A 19,972-nucleotide genomic window follows, 5' to 3' on the forward strand; every position below is an offset into this window, starting at 1 on the left:
GTTTGAGAAGAAATAATATTGAGGGTCTCGAACCTTTCCTGCTCTTCTTTGTTGAATAGGGAGTCTCTCTTGTCTGTTGATCTCTCCAGACCTGCAGATGATGTCGTCTTTTCAGGTTCAGGAGGTCGAGGCCACACTGGAGGGGTAGGGAAAGAGGAGGGCGTCTGGTGAAGTCTGTTCCAAGGCTCCTGTGGTACGGCTGAAGGTGGCACTGCTTTACAGTCTTTACTCCCGTGAGCAGAGCTTGGTGCTGTTGAGGGTTAGAAATGAAGATCAATTTAGATGAAGAAGCTGTGAAAGAACTGAGAAATCAATTATTTTACTAATAAAAAGATGTTACATTTTATTTACTTACTTAATGTGGGGTTTCCAAGTCCTCCAAAGGCTGTGGTGCTTAATGTTCCCAGACCTCCAAAAGCAGGTGGCTTGTTAAGAGATTCTACACAAAGAAGAAAAGCATAAGGTTTTATTAGCATCCTTTTAAAATGTTGGCCAAGTGTGAGTCACACTTTAACCACATGGTAATTTACTCTTACCGTGATGAAAGGGTGGGGTGTGCAGGTTGGTGTGAGGGTGAGGCAAGTGTCCATAAGGGGATACTGAAGGGTGTGTTGGACCTGGCAAAGAAAAAAAAAGTCATTTATATTTCTATATCTGCAATTGCTCAAATGTATTTCCTGTTGTATATTCCCTGAACAATTCTGCCAGTAGAGATGTACTCTTTAGATCAGTTCATCTAGAGTAATTGCACAGCCCATGTGAATATGACTCTATAGATTTATTGGATCTTCGCTGCACACTGAAATACAGTAGACTCGGATAATAAGTGCCCATTAATGTTGGTCTGCCCTTGTGTCTCTGGATGTAACCGAATCTCTGATACTTACCAGCACTGGAAAAGATGGTGGAGGGGCGGGGTAAGTCACGCGGTTGCTGGATCATTCCTGTGAAGCCTGCACCAGAGGGTCGACTCAGGAACTCTGGCTTCAGCCCAAAGTCTAACTTGTGAGGCTCAATTTGCATCTGCTTCTGAAATGCGCACAGACAAGAGAGGGGTTCTGGTGGGAATGACGCAAAGCCAACCAACAGATCTGGTAAACACAGAGATGGTACACTCACACTGCTACTAAAAGAGATAAACACAGTGAAAGCTATGCTATAGTACCAGTGATAAATCTGCAAACATACCTTGATTTTTTGCTGATGGTGATACACTTGCCAAGCAATGTGAACATGCATTGCACACCACTTCCCTGGCTTCTGCAAAAACAAAATACATTTGAAATATGTGAATTTCTGATTTGAGTGAGCCAATTTATAAAGTTTAATTAATAGCAAGTGGTGTATGTCTTACCTTCGGTGTATGACACCCTGAATCCAGCAACTGAAACAAACAGAAGAAATATATTTTAACCGGTCTTCTTTAATCAATCTATAATAGTTTTCTCAACAGACTTTTCAAGTTCTTTATTACAGTTTTCCTCAGTCCCTTTGGTGCACTTCTCAGATAAATAGTAACATTTACACTGTAGAAGGTGTGGGCGATATGGCCCTAAAATAATATTGCAATATTTTATGCTATTTTTGCAATAATACTCTTGGCGATATAACAAAACACTGAATTATTTAAAAAATACAGTATATTAATTTTATTATTGCACATATGACACACCCCTAACTGAGATATATAAAAAAAATTTCTCAGATTTGTAACAAAAGTCAATGATACTCCAAATATCTCCATATATCCAGGATTAAAGTAAAATAAATGACACTGGACAGATATAATCTGTCTCTAGTAGATGTGATATGAGATGTGATATGAGAACAGTGTGAATTTTTCTTTTGCTAAAAACAGCAAAAAATGGTTTTCCTGATGTGATAATTAGGGGTGGGTGATATGGCGCAATATGTTGAGTCATCAAAATTAAAAGTTATTTAGTTATTTATAAGAAACAAGACAGTTTAAATGATTAATCATGAGGTCATGTATCAGTATAGTCTGATTTCCTCAATGCAATTTTTTTTATTTGAAATATTGAAAATGCTTTTAAAATGCTGCACTTCTTCCTCAGCTTTAAATATTAATTTCAGCAGTACAAAATTACACGTCATTGTTTATAAGAGCCTGACTGCAACAATTCTGACAGAAATCACTGGACAAGATACAGCTATGTACACGTATTACATGCCTTTATGTTATCTACAACATGCCCACACAGTTCTGATCAAAAGTCCTAGTAAAAGGACTTTACTTTACTATGCTTCACCTGATAGCTAATTGTCAATTCAGGAGATATTTAACAGAAAAATCTAATAGAAATGTATAAAATCTTTACAGGTCTCAATAAATTTAACTAATGGCGGTTCTGGTGAGTAGGACATGTCAGAGTAATATATAATACATTATGATGTTGATGCATGACCAACGCGACTGATAATTTTGGGGAAAAAGCAAGCATTTGCACAGAATCATTTGACAGCAATCTAAAGCATTTGTTTGTGTAAAATAAACTGGCTTCTGTGATATATATACACAAGTTACTAGATGTGCACATTATGAACATGAGAAATTAAATCCAGATCTGATAATTGCCTCAATGCAACAGAGAAAAACAATGAAGAATAAAGTATATTTTAGACTTACTCTAGAGTCCTTTTGCATGAGAGGGCGGGGCATCGCTCCAGCTCTGGGTACTATATCAAGTGGGTTTGAGGCCTATTGAAACAATAATGTGGAAAAACAAACATTATACTACAAATAATATATGACGATATAAAGCAAATGTTTGTAAGAAAAAAAAAAACTAACTTAAAATTTGTATTGATTAAATAAATCCATAAACTGCATTTCTGGACCAACCTTTGGGCTCAGCCTATAAAATTCCTTAACACCACAATTCAAGACCCCTTTGGACATCTGTCAGCACTTCTATTCACTAATATGAAATTACAATGCAGTATAATTCTGCCCAATGGGGCTTTTCCATTTTTAATAACTAAATGCTTTATGTTACTCAGAGGTGATATAAAACAGGTAGATGTCTCAAGCGATTTGTGTAATACCTTGGGCTGGAAGGCTCCCTGCAGAGAGCTGAATATTCCTGCTGGGGGCACCATGGGAGACATCCCAGGCATTACTGGTGGGTAGGAGTGGAGTAACTGTAAAACATGGTGTGGCAGTATATCATTAGTCTGTGAAACGGAGTACAGTAAGTGCTAATGGGTCAGGATGCTAATTTACATAAAAATAAGCTGTAAAATCTCTGAACAAAAGAGCTTTTCATGAGTTCAGTGCTTAGTGAAAACAAAGAGGCTTTAGTCCAGTTAAACTTCCAGTTAAAGTAAGTTACATAAAAAGTTCAAAAGGATTCTTAGTGTAGCTGGAGATACAATTCATTGTGTGAAAGAATTACGCAATTTGCAACTTTTAGGCAAACACACACTGTGTGTACATATAATTAGCATTAGACTTACATTGTGCCTGTGGACAGAGTCGACCTTTGGTGGGTATTTGTCGAACTGAAAGGAAAGAAAAAGCAAACAAAATCTTTTATAGACATTCAGGCTTTGGTTCAAACCATGAAACAAATTATCCTGTAGCATAGGTTCAGCATTATCCTCACTGATTAAATATCTATTGTCATACTACAAAAAGTAAGTAGTAATGAACAAAGTAGTTGTGTATTAAAAGCAGTAAATGAATAAAATCAGAATAAAAGCAGCTTGTTCTGGCTGCCCTGCAAAAGTACTCATCCTCACATGTCTGGCAGGGGTACGCACCAGTGGTGCAGCAGGGCCGGGCAGGATGGCTGGATGTGGGAAGGGCGTGAAGGTGTGCTGGTGTGTGTGTTGGTGCGTGTGCTGGTGCTGGTGTTGGTGCTGGTGCTGGTGCTGATGGAACTCGGTGCGCAGGTACGCTGGCCCAGCCAGTGAAGGTCCTCTCTCCACACCTTGAGAGGCCAGAAAGCGAGAGTTCAGCTCATGACGCAGCAGGTCCTGCTCTGTAAGGTAATCAGTGAACAGTTAGTTATATAAAAATATTGGTGGTCTACTTGTGGAGGAGATGTGAGCATGTGGAGACTGCCTTACCTGTGTAGGGACCAGCAGGTGAAGCACCGGGCACAGCGAGTGCACTTCCTGTCAGTAGGGGTGGAGGAGGGATGGCTGCAGTTGGGGAGAACATGGTGGAATACTGCTGAACTCAGGAGCACACAGAAGCTGTTTTGTGACACCAAAAACAACTTTCCCTCTAGTTGTCCTGGAACACAGTTAGTGACGTCCTTCTTGAACGTTCTTAAAGATCCAACTGTTTTCTTCCTTTGTCCTTCTTCTGTTGATGGAACTGCAGATCTCGCTCTAGTCTTCCACCTGTGGTACCTCCAAACCCACTTTTGTCTGGTCTCGCATTTGTACTGGCAGCGACATCACTGATACCTGCAAATAGCACAGAATAAATCATATCAGTGCAAACATCTCATGCCCTTCAATGCAATTTTATTGCATATCAAAATTCATCCACCTTCACATTGTTTACCACAGTGAGCTCACTGCAGTGGATTAACGTCAGTACGAAAATACATCCAGAGTACTCAAACTGCATTACTGGGAATAATCCAATTTAGGACTAGGCCACTAATAATCCACTAATTTCATTTGATAACATGTCGTTCCTAGAAAGGATATTAGTATAATGCTATCAGTTAATGTTGTTAAACAGGGCAGAGCAGTGCAGCAAGGACAAAGGCAACAGAGAGCAGAGAAAGGCAGGCAGGACACGTCATTTGAAAAAGCTAATAAAGCAGGGGTTAAGGAAAATAAAAGAGAGCCTTTTCTCTTTTATTGCAGCACCTTTTCCATGGCATTACGCTGCCGCCCTCTTTAATTCGGCCTCGCTCAAAGTAAACCTAGCATTTAATGGCTAATGTTGGTGTCACTTTGACATTTACTGGACCTTCCCAGGGGTGCACCAATGGTAAATGCAAATGGGGTGGAGGACTGAAATCCCAAGAGGATTGCCGATGTATACAACCTGCAATTACCTCCTTTTGAATGCCACTCATGCACATGAAGATAAGCAGTAAATCTCCTTTGTGTGGAGCTGTCAATTCAAGCCTTTTCCCCCCTGGAGCCTGTTGTATCTGGAGTGAAAGGTCTTTTGAGAGGTCCATAATGGATGGTTAGGCTCTCTCAGAGTAAAGCTTCTTTTGGGAACACCAGGGGGTCCTTGGAGGAGGGAGCCGCAGGAACAGCTTATTCCTCTCCACGGAGCACCAGTTCTCCCCTGGTGAACAGTTTGTATTGAGCAGGGTGATGCAACCACAGGGGGTGAGCATGGTAACGCCAGGAAGAACAGCAGGCAAGAGTGCTGCTGCCTAAAGGAAAGCGCTTTTGTGCTACAAAGCGTGGGACCTACCATACAGGCAGTATGGCCCAGCACTCTTGTAGTTGTAGAAGTATAAACTAATAATTGCCTTACGCAAGACAATATAAGTAAGCAGCATTTCAGGATACGATATTACTAGTGCTTATTATAAAACACATTATTTTAGCTACACTTGTGCTGCTTTAACGTCAAGGGCACTACTCTATTGTTTCCAAACTATTTAGAGCTTTGCAGAAATCCAGTTCTCCATACTGATGGATTATTCTCTCATACAGTGCCTAATCTGTGTATTCCTACAGGAAACACCCCTACAAAAACCTTTTTAGTTTGCTGAAAAATTCCAAGGCTTTCATTTTGTCATGCTGAAATTCCCGATTAGCACTTTAAATGCTTATTTCCAGTTAGATTCATGGCACATTAATGTTCTTTTGATGCAGGTTAGGTATTAGGGCTAAGCTTCTCAAGCTGTCAGCCCACCAGCAAATGCGTCTTCCTATTTCAGTTGGCACCTCTCTTGTCCAAGCAGTTTTTGTCATTCATCAACCCCATTACTGAGCTAAACCTTCCAGGCATGCTGAGTCTAATGGCCTAATCCCTGCATTCACACAAAGGCAAGATTAGGTGGAGGTTAAATACTCTTGTTCTTTAAATTTTTGTCCTGGTCGGAGTGCCAGGGAAAGCCCTTAATCTTGTGAAGGAGCAGTTGGAAGGGGCTTGTGTGTACACAAAAGAGGCACAGGCAGAGGAATCAGGTAGGGTTTGGAGGTAAGCTCCCCCGCGAGGCAAAGTCAGTAAAGCATTTACTGTGGCGGCCATTCCGGAGCAGACAGGGGACAGCTCATAAATCATCCGTAACATCGCGGGCCGTGTACGGCACCGGCCGAGTGCAGTTGGCGAATGACTCAAACAGAGAAACAGTTGTTCTTGTGCGCTGACAGATTCCCACGTTGCTGTTAGCTTAGCTGTGAATGAAGCCTAGTCAGCTAAAGGCACATCTGTTCCACAGAACTACTCGCATATCCAGCAACATTTGTCCAACATCTGAAGACTACGCGGCACTACTACACCTCAGTGCTACAGAAACTGAAACTTTTCCTTTGCCAAGCAGTTTTCGTAAGCCATTCCCAGGAAAGTTCAGACAACAGGCAAACCCCCCCCCCCCAAGAAAGTAAAGATTACAATACTTTACACAGCCATACCTATTAGGGACCTCACTGGCCTTTCAGAGATACGTCAACAGCTTCAAGTCCTCCACATACATCCACCAAAGTAAACTCTACAGGTTTAGGCGATTAGGCGAGAAAACTTCAGCGTCCAGCGAAACTGTGTTAAGCGTTCCTCCTCTGATTTCTATGGCTCTCAAATAAGGCACCAAGGAAAAAACTCTGCATACTCCACTTCTGTCTGAAAATAAGATCACGAACTGTGGTGTACGGTAACTCGCAGGCTAAGCGAAGACTTCCTTTACGTCTGCTCCCCCTCCTCTCTCTTACTCACTCTTTCACTCTCTCTCTCTCTCTCTCTCTCTCACTGTGGCAGGGGGAAACACACACTCTCCCCTGCTTAACACTAAGCCTACTGGATTGTGAATGCACCACAGAAAGCTAGCAGCAGCAAATCACTACATAAAGGGTATTATGTTACCACACACTCCATAAAAGGGACTGGTTTTCATAGGAGATGTTGCCAATCATTTAAAACAACCCATGTTTTCTGGCGTTACTGACACACAACTAATATGATATAATAATGAGGGGTACAAAAATAATTCTGAATCCACTAAAATTAGAATACACCTATGTTTGCTCCAAACATGCAATTAGTATACATACAATTGATTAACTTTTTTTTTTTTACGAACACAAATTATTTTTCTTTTAATAATTGCAATTAAAAATGCAAATGTAGCCCAATAAAGTGCAAATAAAGTAAATCAAGTAATGAAAATTCTTTTAGTTTATCCAACATAAAAGAAGTCTGAATAGGCATTAAGAAGTTTACTTCGTTTACTGCATCCCTAGTAATCGCAGCCAACTGTTCTGTGAGACCACTTGGATTTAAAATGACATTCAGTAAAACACAGGGTGTTATTTGAGTAAGACACCCATGGTACTGAAGATAATCCCCTCACAATGCGCGATGTAAGACAGCAACCATGAAAAGAGCACATGAATTGTGCCGTGCAAATCGCCTGTGCCAGGAAATAGGTGAGTGTGCTGGCATTGAGCTCTTTCATTATTTAGTGGTCAGGTTTCTCTCAGTTAGGGATTAGTGGCGGTGATGTAGGGCAGGCATGCACACAATAGCTGTCAATGCCTATGGGATGTGTCGGACCGCCTGCTTCCTAGAAACCAAAGCCGCAGCTCAGCGGTATAACAATCTGCAGAGCGGAGGACCCTGGAGACTCCCTCCGCTCCTTAGCTATAATGGATCGCTTTAAAGAATGACCTTACAAATGAGGAAGGAGCCCGGGTTGGGCCGGGCCTCGTCCAGAGTGCCAGCGCGGCGGGCTGCTGGAAACAGTTGCTGCTCTAATGTGTGTGTGTGTTTAGCTGGGGCGAGATCTTAACGCTCGTAAGTTAGGTAGTCAAAGTATTTATTTGAGCCGCGCTGAAAGCTCCAAACGGGCAGCTGTCTCACTGATCTCTCAACAGAGTTGACCCTGGCCGCACACTATCCAACCCCCCTTCCACTCATGCCTAGGCCCAGCTCAGGTTACCAGAAGAACAATGTGAACCCTGTGCAGGTTCCCCCGGCCTCCTAGGATCTGCCAGCACTAACATTCATACCTATGTCTGCATTGGACAGGGAATTAATATATCATGCTGTGGCCTTGGATGGGTTCTTTCCTGCGTTTCATCCGCAAGCCAGTTGCAATTAGGGCGGTTTGAACGTACTTGGAATCAGAAATGTTATTGGTGCCCAGAAAGAACCAAAGAAATCTTTCTACATTCCTGCCCTTCCAGCCTCAGGCTTTAGTAAGAAACCTCAAACATACTGAAAACAGAAAATTCCACAGATGCTACACATTCTGGTAGAACACTTTTGCACTAAAGCATTTTTTATGTTTTTGATTTCACAACATGTGAAGATTACTCTCTACAGGTTTATATTCCACATCTAATACACATTACAATAACATTGCAGCAATTCCAGTATGTGGAGTCTGTTCATAGCTTTTCAATGCGTTTTAGCATTTCATTGCATATTTCCACATACAGGGCTCGGGATATCAATTTTTAGAGGGCAATATGCTCCCAATCTTCTCCTTCTTCCGTGTTGTTGAACATTCATTCAGTGATAGGGTTGTAGTACAGCCCAGAGTGCAGGAGTTGGAAGTGTGTGTTCCAAAAGCATTAAATCATGCTTCTAAAGGGCTTTGCAAAAGTTCTTCCAGCAAATTGTGCGCATCCCATTTCATTAAAATAAAAATAGAATAAACAAACAGTGGGATCTGGATAGCAATAACACTAAAGCAGTATCTGGAAACCCTGCTACACTTTACACCTGGGCTCTGTGTCCCAGTGGGGTTTCAGCTCCAAAAGCAGTAAAAGAAACTCATCCCGAAACCTCAAGCACTGACAGGAACGTGAACATCGTGGAACGTCTTTTAATAGACATTGTTCACAGAAGTTTCAGAGGTGCAAAAACCCTTCTGCCATGGCCATTTGCCACATTCTATGACCAATACCGAGGCCTGGGCAAAAGACAGCTCCACAAATAGCCCCTCTAGTTATTCCAGGCAGTGACAAGGTAAGACTTCAGTGCTGAGGGAAGCTGTCAGCGTTTGACAGCTGGGTGTCAGCCAGGCGGATGAGCTGTGGCGAGCTCCTCCGGGACCTTACTTTAAATGGCACCTCAGCAGAACCACCGTACCAACAGCTCACACGTTTCCCAAGTCAACTAATGTCACCAGTCCCACCCTCAGCTTGGACACATACTCGTGCTTTAAAAGGCTTACATGCTTTAGAAACCAGCATTGTCTGTCACAGAGCCCTTTTTTTCTCTCACATCTCTCAGTTATGCTGTAATGGAGGCTACACCATGTGACATTACCTAGCACAGCCAGAGGACATTCAAAATGAGGTCATACGAAAGGTTAAACACTAATTATTTTGTCATGCATGAGTGTCTATGATTTATGATTATCTATATATTCACTCCAGCATCAAAATGCTAATCTGCACAGATGAGGTGCCAAGACATGACGTCTTATTTACGATGTGTTCCAAGAACTACTGAGAGAATCTGGGGCCCCAATGAACAACCTAATCGCCTATAATTGCGGCAAGTGTCCTTTAACTCAATTGCATTAAGAAGGCTTATGGCTTAACCGAGCCTCCAATGACACTGGTGCTCCAAAGGATGCAACTGGATACATCTATGAAGAAAAAAAAAAGATTTCCAGTCCTGAACTCTAACTCCACCTTTAGAATGTGCAATGCAGCATTCGGTGACGACTAATGCCTTGAGCCTCTTGAATGTCATCTCCAAACGCAGAAGGATCCTATATCCGACAGTCATTCGTTTGGAGCCCCTGGAAGAGAGCCCCAGCCCGGGAGCCTGACGCTCACCCCCGACACCTAAATCCCAGCAGGCCTTGCCACTGTTGCTCAGGGTCACTGACCAGGCCTCAGTTCTTGCTGACATATGCGCTCGACAGCGGCTTTTCCAAAGCACTGCTGCTTAAAGACCCAAATTCCATTAACTATTGCTGGTGACTGCATAACCACAACCTTAAGTTCTTAAGAGCTTCTGTTTTGATTTTTCTTGCTTCCTTAATGGAGAGAAAACACAAGGCAGACTAAAAGTCTAAACTGTTCTGAACCAGTGGTCATACTTTCCCCTCTTATGGCAGTACATTAAACGCACTGTAGAAGCATGGCAGCATTTATCAAAATGTCATGATTAATGCAGTCTGTGTAAGTAACCTTCAATAAGGTTGAAGTGATTTATGGTAATGGTGCTGGTTCTTCAATCCAATTATTTTAGGGATTACTGGAACACACTTGGCTCAGTCTCACAAGTCTTTGAGTTATCTTAGGACTAACTGGTAAACGAGCTATTGTGTTTTTCTGCCCAGCACTCAGTCAAAGGGACTGCTCACCATACCATCTGCTCAAAGCTAATAAGAGATGTAGCACTGCTGCATTCCAACAGAAGTCAGGCCCACCACAACAGAATAAACAAGCCCTTATTAAAACACAGAAACTTATATGAAATCCTCTTGAATAAACAGACAATTCAGAGGAGCAGTGGATTCCACTGAGACGAGAAAAACCATGTGAGCCTTGCTTTACAGTACACAGATATATATAATACATTTTTACCAACTCACATCAATGATGGCATGTTAAAATATTTTCTTGAAAGGCTTATTAAGCTTAGAGAAAAGCTTATTAATATGGTTCTACATGGCTACTAGTGTGTAATATTTATGTATATATATGCATGTATAACAATATATTATAATATACCTTTTGGATATGCAATGTTTTAGCTATAGTGGTGAATCATGATATAATGCCCACAAAGTATGTTGTTAAAAATGGTATAGTTTTGGATTTATGTTTAAATCTAATCAATGTTTCAAACCAACATTTCATAATATTTAACCATATCTACTACCCAGGACCTAACAGTCACCCACAATGTAAGTAATTTGCTGGGTGCTTTTGACTGTTATTTAAAAAAATTAAAAAGAGACCGTGGTTTGACACTACCAGTGCTAGGAGTGTATGATATTAACTTTTAACTCAATGCAATTAATGCAAACAGCACAGTGATACACCATAAGAACCCTCATACTATTTAAGCCCCTTATTTGTCAATGGTTGTGAAACACACACCATAATGAATGACCACTCAACATGAATGGACATTCACGCTACGAGTTCTGGGGAATGGCGTGTGCTACTTGGAAATCTGTGCTGATAGGGACTGCAGAGGTGATGACACTGTTATCAGGTAATTGGGTTTACGTGATCCTGTTGGCTAATAGCTTCACATGTTTTCCTCTCGCTCTCCCACAAGCACAGAAGACACTGTCACTCAGTCTCCAATATGATACGGTTGAGGCATCCACAGGGACCAGCTGCCTACTCACTAATGAACAAATGAATGAAGCGAGGCCGTAAAATGACACACGTATCATAATCAGAATCAGGATGAAGCGAATGTGTGTGAAATGGAGCGACACTGTAAAGCACACCATCATTTAGGAAACAAGTGATAAAATATACAGCCTGCCCCATATTTCTGGCCTAGGTTTCATTTTCTCTCCTTGTTTTATCTCCGTAATCAAACCATGCTGTAAGTGCTTCATAAAAATGACTGCATGCTTTGATTTAATGAGTCTGCCCTCTTTCACCAGAGCCCTGCAAGAAGGTAAAAGAAGTACTCCCTGATGCAGCTCACGTACACCAACAAAAGATATGAGATATTAGCTACACTGGACATTTCTCACATTACTGACTACTATTTGTATCCCACAAGAGATGCAGTGAAATATGGTTTACGTTTTTGTGGCATTTACAGCACTGTGTATGTACTTCAGTAGCTGTACATTACTGCACAGTAGGAAATATAGCTAGCTATCATTAAGGCGTCTAGCTAGCTGAAATCCAGAGCAAGATCTTAAAATCTCGAAAACAACAATTTTCTAGCTGCTTACAAAACAGCGGAAAAATTAACAACGTTTAATAAAATCAGACTATAACTAACTAGCTAACAGATACAGGACAGCTAGAGGACAGCTAACTAGCTAGCTAAATCTGTGAAAAAGTATTGACCAATAACTGTCTCTCACATTGTCACAAAACAAGTTTACATTTAGCTTAAAAGCAATTAAAAGTAACTAAATTGGATTTGGTAAAAAAAAAAAAACATACAATACACCAAATGTATTTAGGTTGATTACTTTATGCACTAGAGATATCCACAGTATACTTTGAAAAATATATTGTGTATCATACTAACAGAATATACCTAAAGCTAGACTATACAATATGACATAATACCTTCATATTGCCCAGTCCTACACTAAACCCCAGGTAGCAAAAGGATGTTGCATCAATGTTCATTATTACATCTCTAACTAATGCACTGAAACAACATAGTTGATTTAAGGTTATGGTTTTAAATGTTTGTAATGTATTTATGTGTTTGTGTGTTTTTTGTTTGTATTATATTTTTATAGTCTGTACTGTGTTCTTGCAGTGTAAAAGGGACATTTAGCTTATTTGTTACTTGTTGGATTCACCTTTCGCCTATAATGAATGTAGATTTTTGGTTAGTAGAACGTTTTCTGAATGTTACAGTTAACATGCATAGAAAGCTCAATCTGTCAACTTTTCTAGATGTTTTTAAAACAATAATTTACCATTTTTCTGCAAGTGTTTTTGTGTTTTAGGTGTTATAGTGTTTTAATGCAACTTTCAATGTTTCCATAATGCTAGTATTCGTATAGTTGGAAATTTTTTTTTTTTAATAATTTGTTTACATGTATAACAGGTAACAGTATGTTAGCCAGTCATGCTAACTGACCAGTGCTTCAATAACTGTGACGCCATACACAGAGTGGACTGCGGCAGGTGATGGAAAAGGTATATTTACTCAAACTATTACTTATTAAAATATTGTAGGGTATAATTCCTTAATGTTAAGTTATTCTGTTATCATTTTGTCAGTGGCATTTAATGACCTTTAAATGACAATAACACCATTTATCGCAATAATTTCTGGGGCGATATATCCTACACAAAATGTTGATATCGTGACAGGCCTAGATTCAATCCAATGTTGCTGGAACATTATTTCTGTAACGTTAAGGGCTAACTTTCATAGAACCTTTTTAAAATGTTTATAAACGTTCTTATAACTAATGCAGAGAAATAACATTGTTAATTCAACTGTGATTTGACATTTTAGTTTTATATATGTCTTAGCTATTATTATAATAATTTGTGGAAATCATCTTTCGCCTATAAGGAGTGTGGACCCAGCTAACAATTTTTGGTTAATAGAACGTTTTCTGAACGTTACAGTCAAGGTTTTACAATCTGTCAAGTTTTCTAAATATTGTTAAACTTGCTGCAAGGTCACTTGCGCCAGTGTTTTAATGTTTAGTTTTAGGAAATGTTACTTTCAATGTTTTAATAACGTTGTGATGCACATTATTATTATATCGCACGTTTTCAGAATGTTCCTGCCACATTATTTCGGGTAAACCTTCGTGGAGAACCCACCTTTTAAAACATTGCTAAACGCTCTTATAATGTTAGCTGTTATCTGGGGAAGAGCCTAACAATATAAAAAAAACATTTGGATAGGTCAAATGAACGTTGTTTCAATGTCATAAATCAACAAGTTCATTTTTACATTTTAACTAATGCACAGAAACAACATCGTAGATTCAACGTTCTAGTTTTATATGTCTTAGCTATTAATATTTGTGGCAATCACCTTTCGCCTATAAGGAGTGTAGACCAAGCTGATCATTTTTGGTTAGTAGAACGTTTTCTGAATGTTACAGTTAACGATCTTAGAAAGTTCAATCTGTCAAGTTTTCTGGGTGCTCTTAAACTTGCTGCAAGGTCACTTTGCGTCTTTGTTTTAACGTTTAGCCTTAGGAATGTTATTTTCAACGTTTCCATTATGACACGTTTTAATAACGTTGTGATGCACGCCATTATAATATCACACGTTTTTAGAACGTTCCTGCAACATTATTTCTGTAACGCGCTTATTCGTACCTTATAACGTTGGCTGTTACCTGGGAAAGAGACCAACCATTTAAAACATTAAGACAGGTCAAATGAACGTTGATTCAATGTCAGAATTTAAACACTTGCTAGTTAACTGACGTCTATGAGGGAATGTTAGTTAGCTAGATTAAATAACAGTTGTTTAAATATGATTTTTACTTAATTATCAACAATAAAATACGTAATGCACGCTAAAAACAACGTTTAGTTGTTTTGAAAACTTACCCAATTCATCGACAGGGTCTAATGTACAAAGGAGAGCAGGCAGTAATCCACAAACAGAGCAAAATCCAGCAAAAACACTCAGAAGTCTTTCTTGGACGGTTCTTTCAACCACAAAATGTTCCAACACAAAGAAATTGGGAACTTTTAGCAGATTAAAGCCCTCAAAAGTCAGGCAGCTCCAGTTAACGCTGCGTTGTGAACGTTTACCGTTTATCCAACTTTACCGTATCCTACCGTAACTGGCTAAAGAAAGACTGGTGAAAAGCGTAACGCTAAGCCTATTCACACCGAATTCAACCGAAAAAAACAATCCGTATCCATTAAAATCCCTCGAGTGAAGCCGGCGGGAGCGTTTGGCTGCTTCTTTAGCGACAGAAAACGACGTTTAATCCGAGTTTTCTGCGAAGTTGACTAGCGATAAACTGTCACTCAGCCCGACGACGGTCGACGCGAGACTCGCGCCCGCACGCGGACCCTCAGCATTCCACCCCTCGCAGTCTCCACCCTCTCTCTTTCTTGCGCGCGCTGCTTTTCTTTTCCCACCTAAAATCAGTCAAGTCCCGCCCTCATCGGGCTAGGATTGGCTGCTTCCCTCCCTCATTCCGCTTTAGGATTGGTTAAAACTGCTAACTTGCGCTTCCAACACTTTCCAGCACAATGCTGCGCAGGGATTGGCCAGGTCCTAAACACTACCACGCCTCTTCGTTGGCTAGGATTGGCTGCTCCTCATCAGTCCTTCGCAACTGGTAGCCAAGCCCAGCGTATAAAGAGGCGGGGCTTGTCGGAATACGAGTGGGAAACGAAAGGGAAAAAAACAACACGCTTTCACAGAAAGAAGGCAGGCAGGCACTTTGCTCCAGCACAACAATCACCTGCTCCATATCCAAGACTTCACCCCCTTTCCCTTTTCTCCCTCCGCCGATTAGACTAGAGCCTCCGTACTGCTGATTACAGGGCGGGGGTGAGCAGAATGCTGATGAGGTGCTTCTGGCTCACACAGAAATGAAGAAGTTAGGGCCAGTTAATGGCTAATGGTGGTATAAGGTCAGGTTTGCTGTGCTGGATACAGTGTTAGATAGATTCTATTATAAGAAATCTGGTGTGAAAGGAACTTGAGTTGTAGTGAAACAAGATAATTAGTACTAACTTTTGTCGAATAGCCCACTTCTGTTCCCCCCAGCATTACAAAATACAGCGCTTTTAGCCGATGCTCCCAACAGGCTCACAACCTTAACTACTACGTTCTAGTTTTATACGTTTTAAGCCCTATCTGGACAGGATTAGTTTCTCAGGGGGATGTCTGTGAAAAATATTACACACTTCTATTAGGTGAGAAAACTCCATCATCTAGACTGTCATTGAAAAAACAGGAGGACCAGTGAGATTTTAGGCTTTTTTCTCGGTCACGTGAGATCGCATTCAGTAGCTCCTCCATTTCCAATCGTTGTTATGTTTTTACGTGGATTTCCGTGGAAACGCACGCCCAAAGTGTAATTACAATGCACGGCAGTGGACAAAGAGCTATTTTATTAAACGCGAGGAGACAAAGCTCAGAGATGTGACTAAAATTACCGGAGGACCACCAAAACAGTAAATAATTCACCCTGTAATTTTCACAGAGGACGTCTGAAAAAAAACACATACATGGTCGTCAAGGACGGGAATAAAATCAGAGAGGACTACCTATAAAAAAGAAAATTACCCCAGGACCCCCTGAGAATCTAATCCCATCTGGATAGGGCTTTAGATAGATTCTGTAAAAAGGAATCTGGTATGAAATAGACTTGTGTTGTAGTGAAACATGATAACGAGTACAAACTTTTGTCGAATAGCCCACATCCATTCACCCCCAACATTTCAAAAGACAGCGCTTTTAGCTGATGCTCCCAACAGACTCACAATCCTAACCGTATTTCTCCTTTAACCCTCTAATCTTTAATATAAATATTACAAGGTATATGCATGTCCAATATAGAGATTTACAAGTAAGTCACAAACAAAAATATGTACACTACCGTTCAAAAGTTTGGGGTCACTCAAACAATTTTGTGTTTTCCATGAAAAGTCACACTTATTCACCACCATACGTTGTGAAATGAATAGAAAATAGAGTCAAGACATTGACAAGGTTAGAAATAATGATTTGTATTTGAAATAACATTGTTTTTACATCAAACTTTGCTTTCATCAAAGAATCCTCCATTTGCAGCAATTACAGCATTGCACACCTTTGGCATTCTAGCTGTTAATTTGTTGAGGTAAGCTGGAGAAATTGCACCCCACGCTTCTAGAAGCAGCTCCCACAAGTTGGATTGGTTGGATGGGCACTTCTGGCGTACCATACGGTCAAGCTGCTCCCACAACAGCTCAATGGGGTTCAGATCTGGTGACTGCGCTGGCCACTCCATTACCAATAGAATACCAGCTGCCTGCTTCTGCTGTAAATAGTTCTTGCACAATTTGGAGGTGTGTTTAGGGTCATTGTCCTGTTGTAGGACGAAATTGGCTCCGATCAGGCGCTGTCCACTGGGTATGGCATGGCGTTGCAAAATGGAGTGATAGCCTTCCTTATTCAGAATCCATTTTACCCTGTACAAATCTCCCACCTTACCAGCACCAAAGCAACCCCAGACCATCACATTACCTCCACCATGCTTAACAGATGGCGTCAGGCATTCTTCCAGCATCTTTTCATTTGTTCTGCCTCTCACAAACGTTCTTCTTTGTGATCCAAACACCTCAAACTTGGATTCATCCGTCCACAACACTTTTTTCCAGTCTTCCTCTATCCAATGTCTGTGTTCTTTTGCACATCTTAATCTTTTTCTTTTATTAGCCAGTCTCAGATATGGCATTTTCTTTGCCACTCTGCCCTGAAGCCCAAAATCCCGCAGCCGCCTCTTCACTGTAGATGTTGACACTGGTGTTTTGCGGGTACTATTTAATGAAGATGCCAGTTGGGGACCTGTGAGGCGTCTGTTTCTCAAACTAGAGACTCTAATGTACTTATCTTCTTGCTTAGTTGTGCAACGCGGCCTCCCACTTCTTTTTCTACTCTGGTTAGAGCCTGTTTGTGCTGTCCTCTGAAGGGAGTAGTACACACCGTTGTAGGAAATCTTCAATTTCTTAGCAATTTCTCGCATGGAATAGCCTTCATTTCTAAGAACAAGAATAGACTGTCGAGTTTCAGATGAAAGTTCTCTTTTTCTGGCCATTTTGAGCGTTTAATTGACCCCACAAATGTGATGCTCCAGAAACTCAATCTGCTCAAAGGAAGGTCAGTTTTGTAGCTTCTGTAATGAGCTAGACTGTTTTCAGGTGTGTGAACATGATTGCACAAGGGTTTTCTAATCATCAATTAGCCTTCTGAGCCAATGAGCAAACACATTGTACCATTAGAACACTGGAGTGATAGTTGCTGGAAATGGGCCTCTATACACCTATGTAGATATTGCACCAAAACCAGACATTTGCAGCTAGAACAGTCATTTACCACATTAGCAATGTACAGAGTGTATTTGTCTAAAGTTAGGACTAGTTTAAAGTTATCTTCATTGAAAAGTACAGTGCTTTTCCTTCAAAAATAAGGACGTTTCAATGTGACCCCAAACTTTTGAACGGTAGTGTATATGTGCAACAATATTTAAAGAAGTATATTTGGCTGTTTATATTCTTACACCGGATTCAAATTTTCAGTTTGTTACAGAAAGTCAAATCCAAATTTAAAGTTTGATATATCCACAGGGATTACCAAACTTCCAAATATTAAAAATTCATGCAGTGTGTTAGGTCAAACATATCATATTTACAGGTTAAGTGCACAAGAATGTCACTACAAGCTCTGAATTGGTAGCGAAGCACAACCAACTAGTAATTTAGGTATGTGTTCTCTGAAGTAATGTATTTTACTACCATCCCAAATCTCAACTCTTAATTTTTGTGGTGAGGTGTACATATATATGTACTCACTTGGTGGAAAGTTCACTTGACTGGAAAAAAGCTCACAATCCATGTCAATCCTACGAACAACTATGTACACCAGATGATCCTTTAGAGCAGAAGGATATCCTAAAGAGGGGGAGACAGAGGTGAAACATGAAAAGTTTACTTTTACTTGTAAATAACAGCTTCAAATATCTGGAAGAGACTGGAGCAATATTATATCTTTCAGGAAATTATACTCACCACCCAACTTGCTTCATGTGGACTCCAGAAATAAGGCAACAATTCACGTCTGAAAGAGTAAGGGGATCCTGAAATATGAAAATAAAAACAGCATTTTTGTGTTTAGCAAGTCAAGATGTTACATATGAACACCAAACCAAGGGAAAAAAACTCACTGAACATACACAACACACATTCCATCTTATTTCACTGGGTTCTGTCTATTCAGCTCTAATCAGTATCTTAACTTAATTTTTTTTTTAATGTGCCAGGGTTGCCAGATTTGACTGCGCCTTCTAAATGGTGAGCTGGGCTCACTAGTAATGCCCCAGAGACTTGAAGGGTAAAGACAGTACATGCTTCATACGATATACAGCTCTGGAAAACAATAAGAGACCACTTCAGTTTCTGAATCAGTTTCTCTGAATTTGCTGTTTATAGGTTTATGTTTGAGTAAAATAAACATTGTTGTTTTATTCTATAAACTACAGGCAACAATTCTCCCAAATTCCTAATGATATTGTAATTTAGAGCAGAACATGAGAAATGGCTGCAATAAAAAAGATGCAGAGCTTTCAAACCTCAAATAATGCAAAGAAAAAAGTTCATATTTATAAAGTTTTAAGAGTTCAGAAATCAATATTTGGTGGAAAAACCCTTGTTTTTTGTTTTGCAAAAATTCAAGCACTTCAGTTTGGTTTGATGACTTGTGATCATCCATCTTCCTCTTGATTAAATTCCAGAGGTTTTCAATTTGGTAAAATCAAAGAAACTCATCATTTTAAAGTGGTCTCTTATTTTGTTCCAGAGCTGTATGTGAAGTCAGCCACCGCCACTTCAAATTGCAGCTGATGCAGCACCACTTGGTAGCCAGCATGCTTGGAGGAAAGCGCAGTGACCCAGCTCTGATACATCAGCTAACAGATGCCTGTGCTTTCTCTTAGACTCTCGGGCTGCTTATGGCAAGCAATTTGATCAGAAACAATTTTTAAAGTATAAGCCTTTGATTTATATAGGCCCCATCATCAGAATCTCAGCACCTTTGCTGATTGTGTTTAGAAGGCAGGGGCAAAGCCAAAATCCCCTGGGCAATCGGATGAATGAGAAATGTGGATCAGTTGCTTCTAAACACAGGAAAACAGAAGTCATTAGCAGTCTTTTAAATACAGTTGGAAGCTGGTCACTGGTTAAGGTAAGGTGATATCAGAACTAAACTGAGCTTACATGTACAGCTTTGGTAAAAAAAAAAAAACAAAAAAAACAAGAGACCACTTAAAAATTATGAGTTTCTGATTTTACCAAATTGAAAACCTCTGGAATACAATCCAGAGAAAATGGATGATCACAAACCATCAAACCAAACTGAACTGTTTGAATTTTTGCACCAGGAGTAAAGCAGCATAAAGTTAAACCAGAGTTATTTCACCAAATA

General features: G+C 40.2%; 1 protein-coding gene across 4 annotated transcripts in view; it reads right to left on the minus strand.

Annotated features, from left to right (window-relative positions):
- Positions 1-19,972, minus strand: part of auts2b (activator of transcription and developmental regulator AUTS2 b) — a 56,989-nt gene that overhangs the window by 1,520 nt on the left and 35,497 nt on the right. Inside the window, exons 2-14 of one of the 4 annotated variants that reach the window (XM_022674542.2) lie at positions 18,562-18,629; positions 18,346-18,444; positions 4,093-4,437; positions 3,763-4,004; positions 3,478-3,522; positions 3,067-3,162; positions 2,648-2,719; positions 1,355-1,384; positions 1,189-1,260; positions 888-1,029; positions 537-617; positions 356-439; positions 34-250 (exon numbers count right to left, since the gene is read on the minus strand). In XM_022674542.2, coding sequence (XP_022530263.2) covers positions 34-250; positions 356-439; positions 537-617; positions 888-1,029; positions 1,189-1,260; positions 1,355-1,384; positions 2,648-2,719; positions 3,067-3,162; positions 3,478-3,522; positions 3,763-4,004; positions 4,093-4,186 — 1,175 coding nt within the window. In that variant the 5' untranslated portion in view covers positions 4,187-4,437; positions 18,346-18,444; positions 18,562-18,629. Of the gene's footprint in view, positions 1-33; positions 251-355; positions 440-536; positions 618-887; positions 1,030-1,188; positions 1,261-1,354; positions 1,385-2,647; positions 2,720-3,066; positions 3,163-3,477; positions 3,523-3,762; positions 4,005-4,092; positions 4,438-6,585; positions 6,867-14,376; positions 14,878-18,345; positions 18,445-18,561; positions 18,630-19,972 lie in introns of those variants that run through there. The other 3 variants (XM_007260525.3, XM_007260523.3, XM_007260524.4) reach the window with 3 other exon arrangements.

This window comes from Astyanax mexicanus, chromosome 18, assembly GCF_023375975.1.
Source record: "Astyanax mexicanus isolate ESR-SI-001 chromosome 18, AstMex3_surface, whole genome shotgun sequence".
Taxonomy (NCBI): Eukaryota; Metazoa; Chordata; class Actinopteri; order Characiformes; family Acestrorhamphidae; genus Astyanax; species Astyanax mexicanus.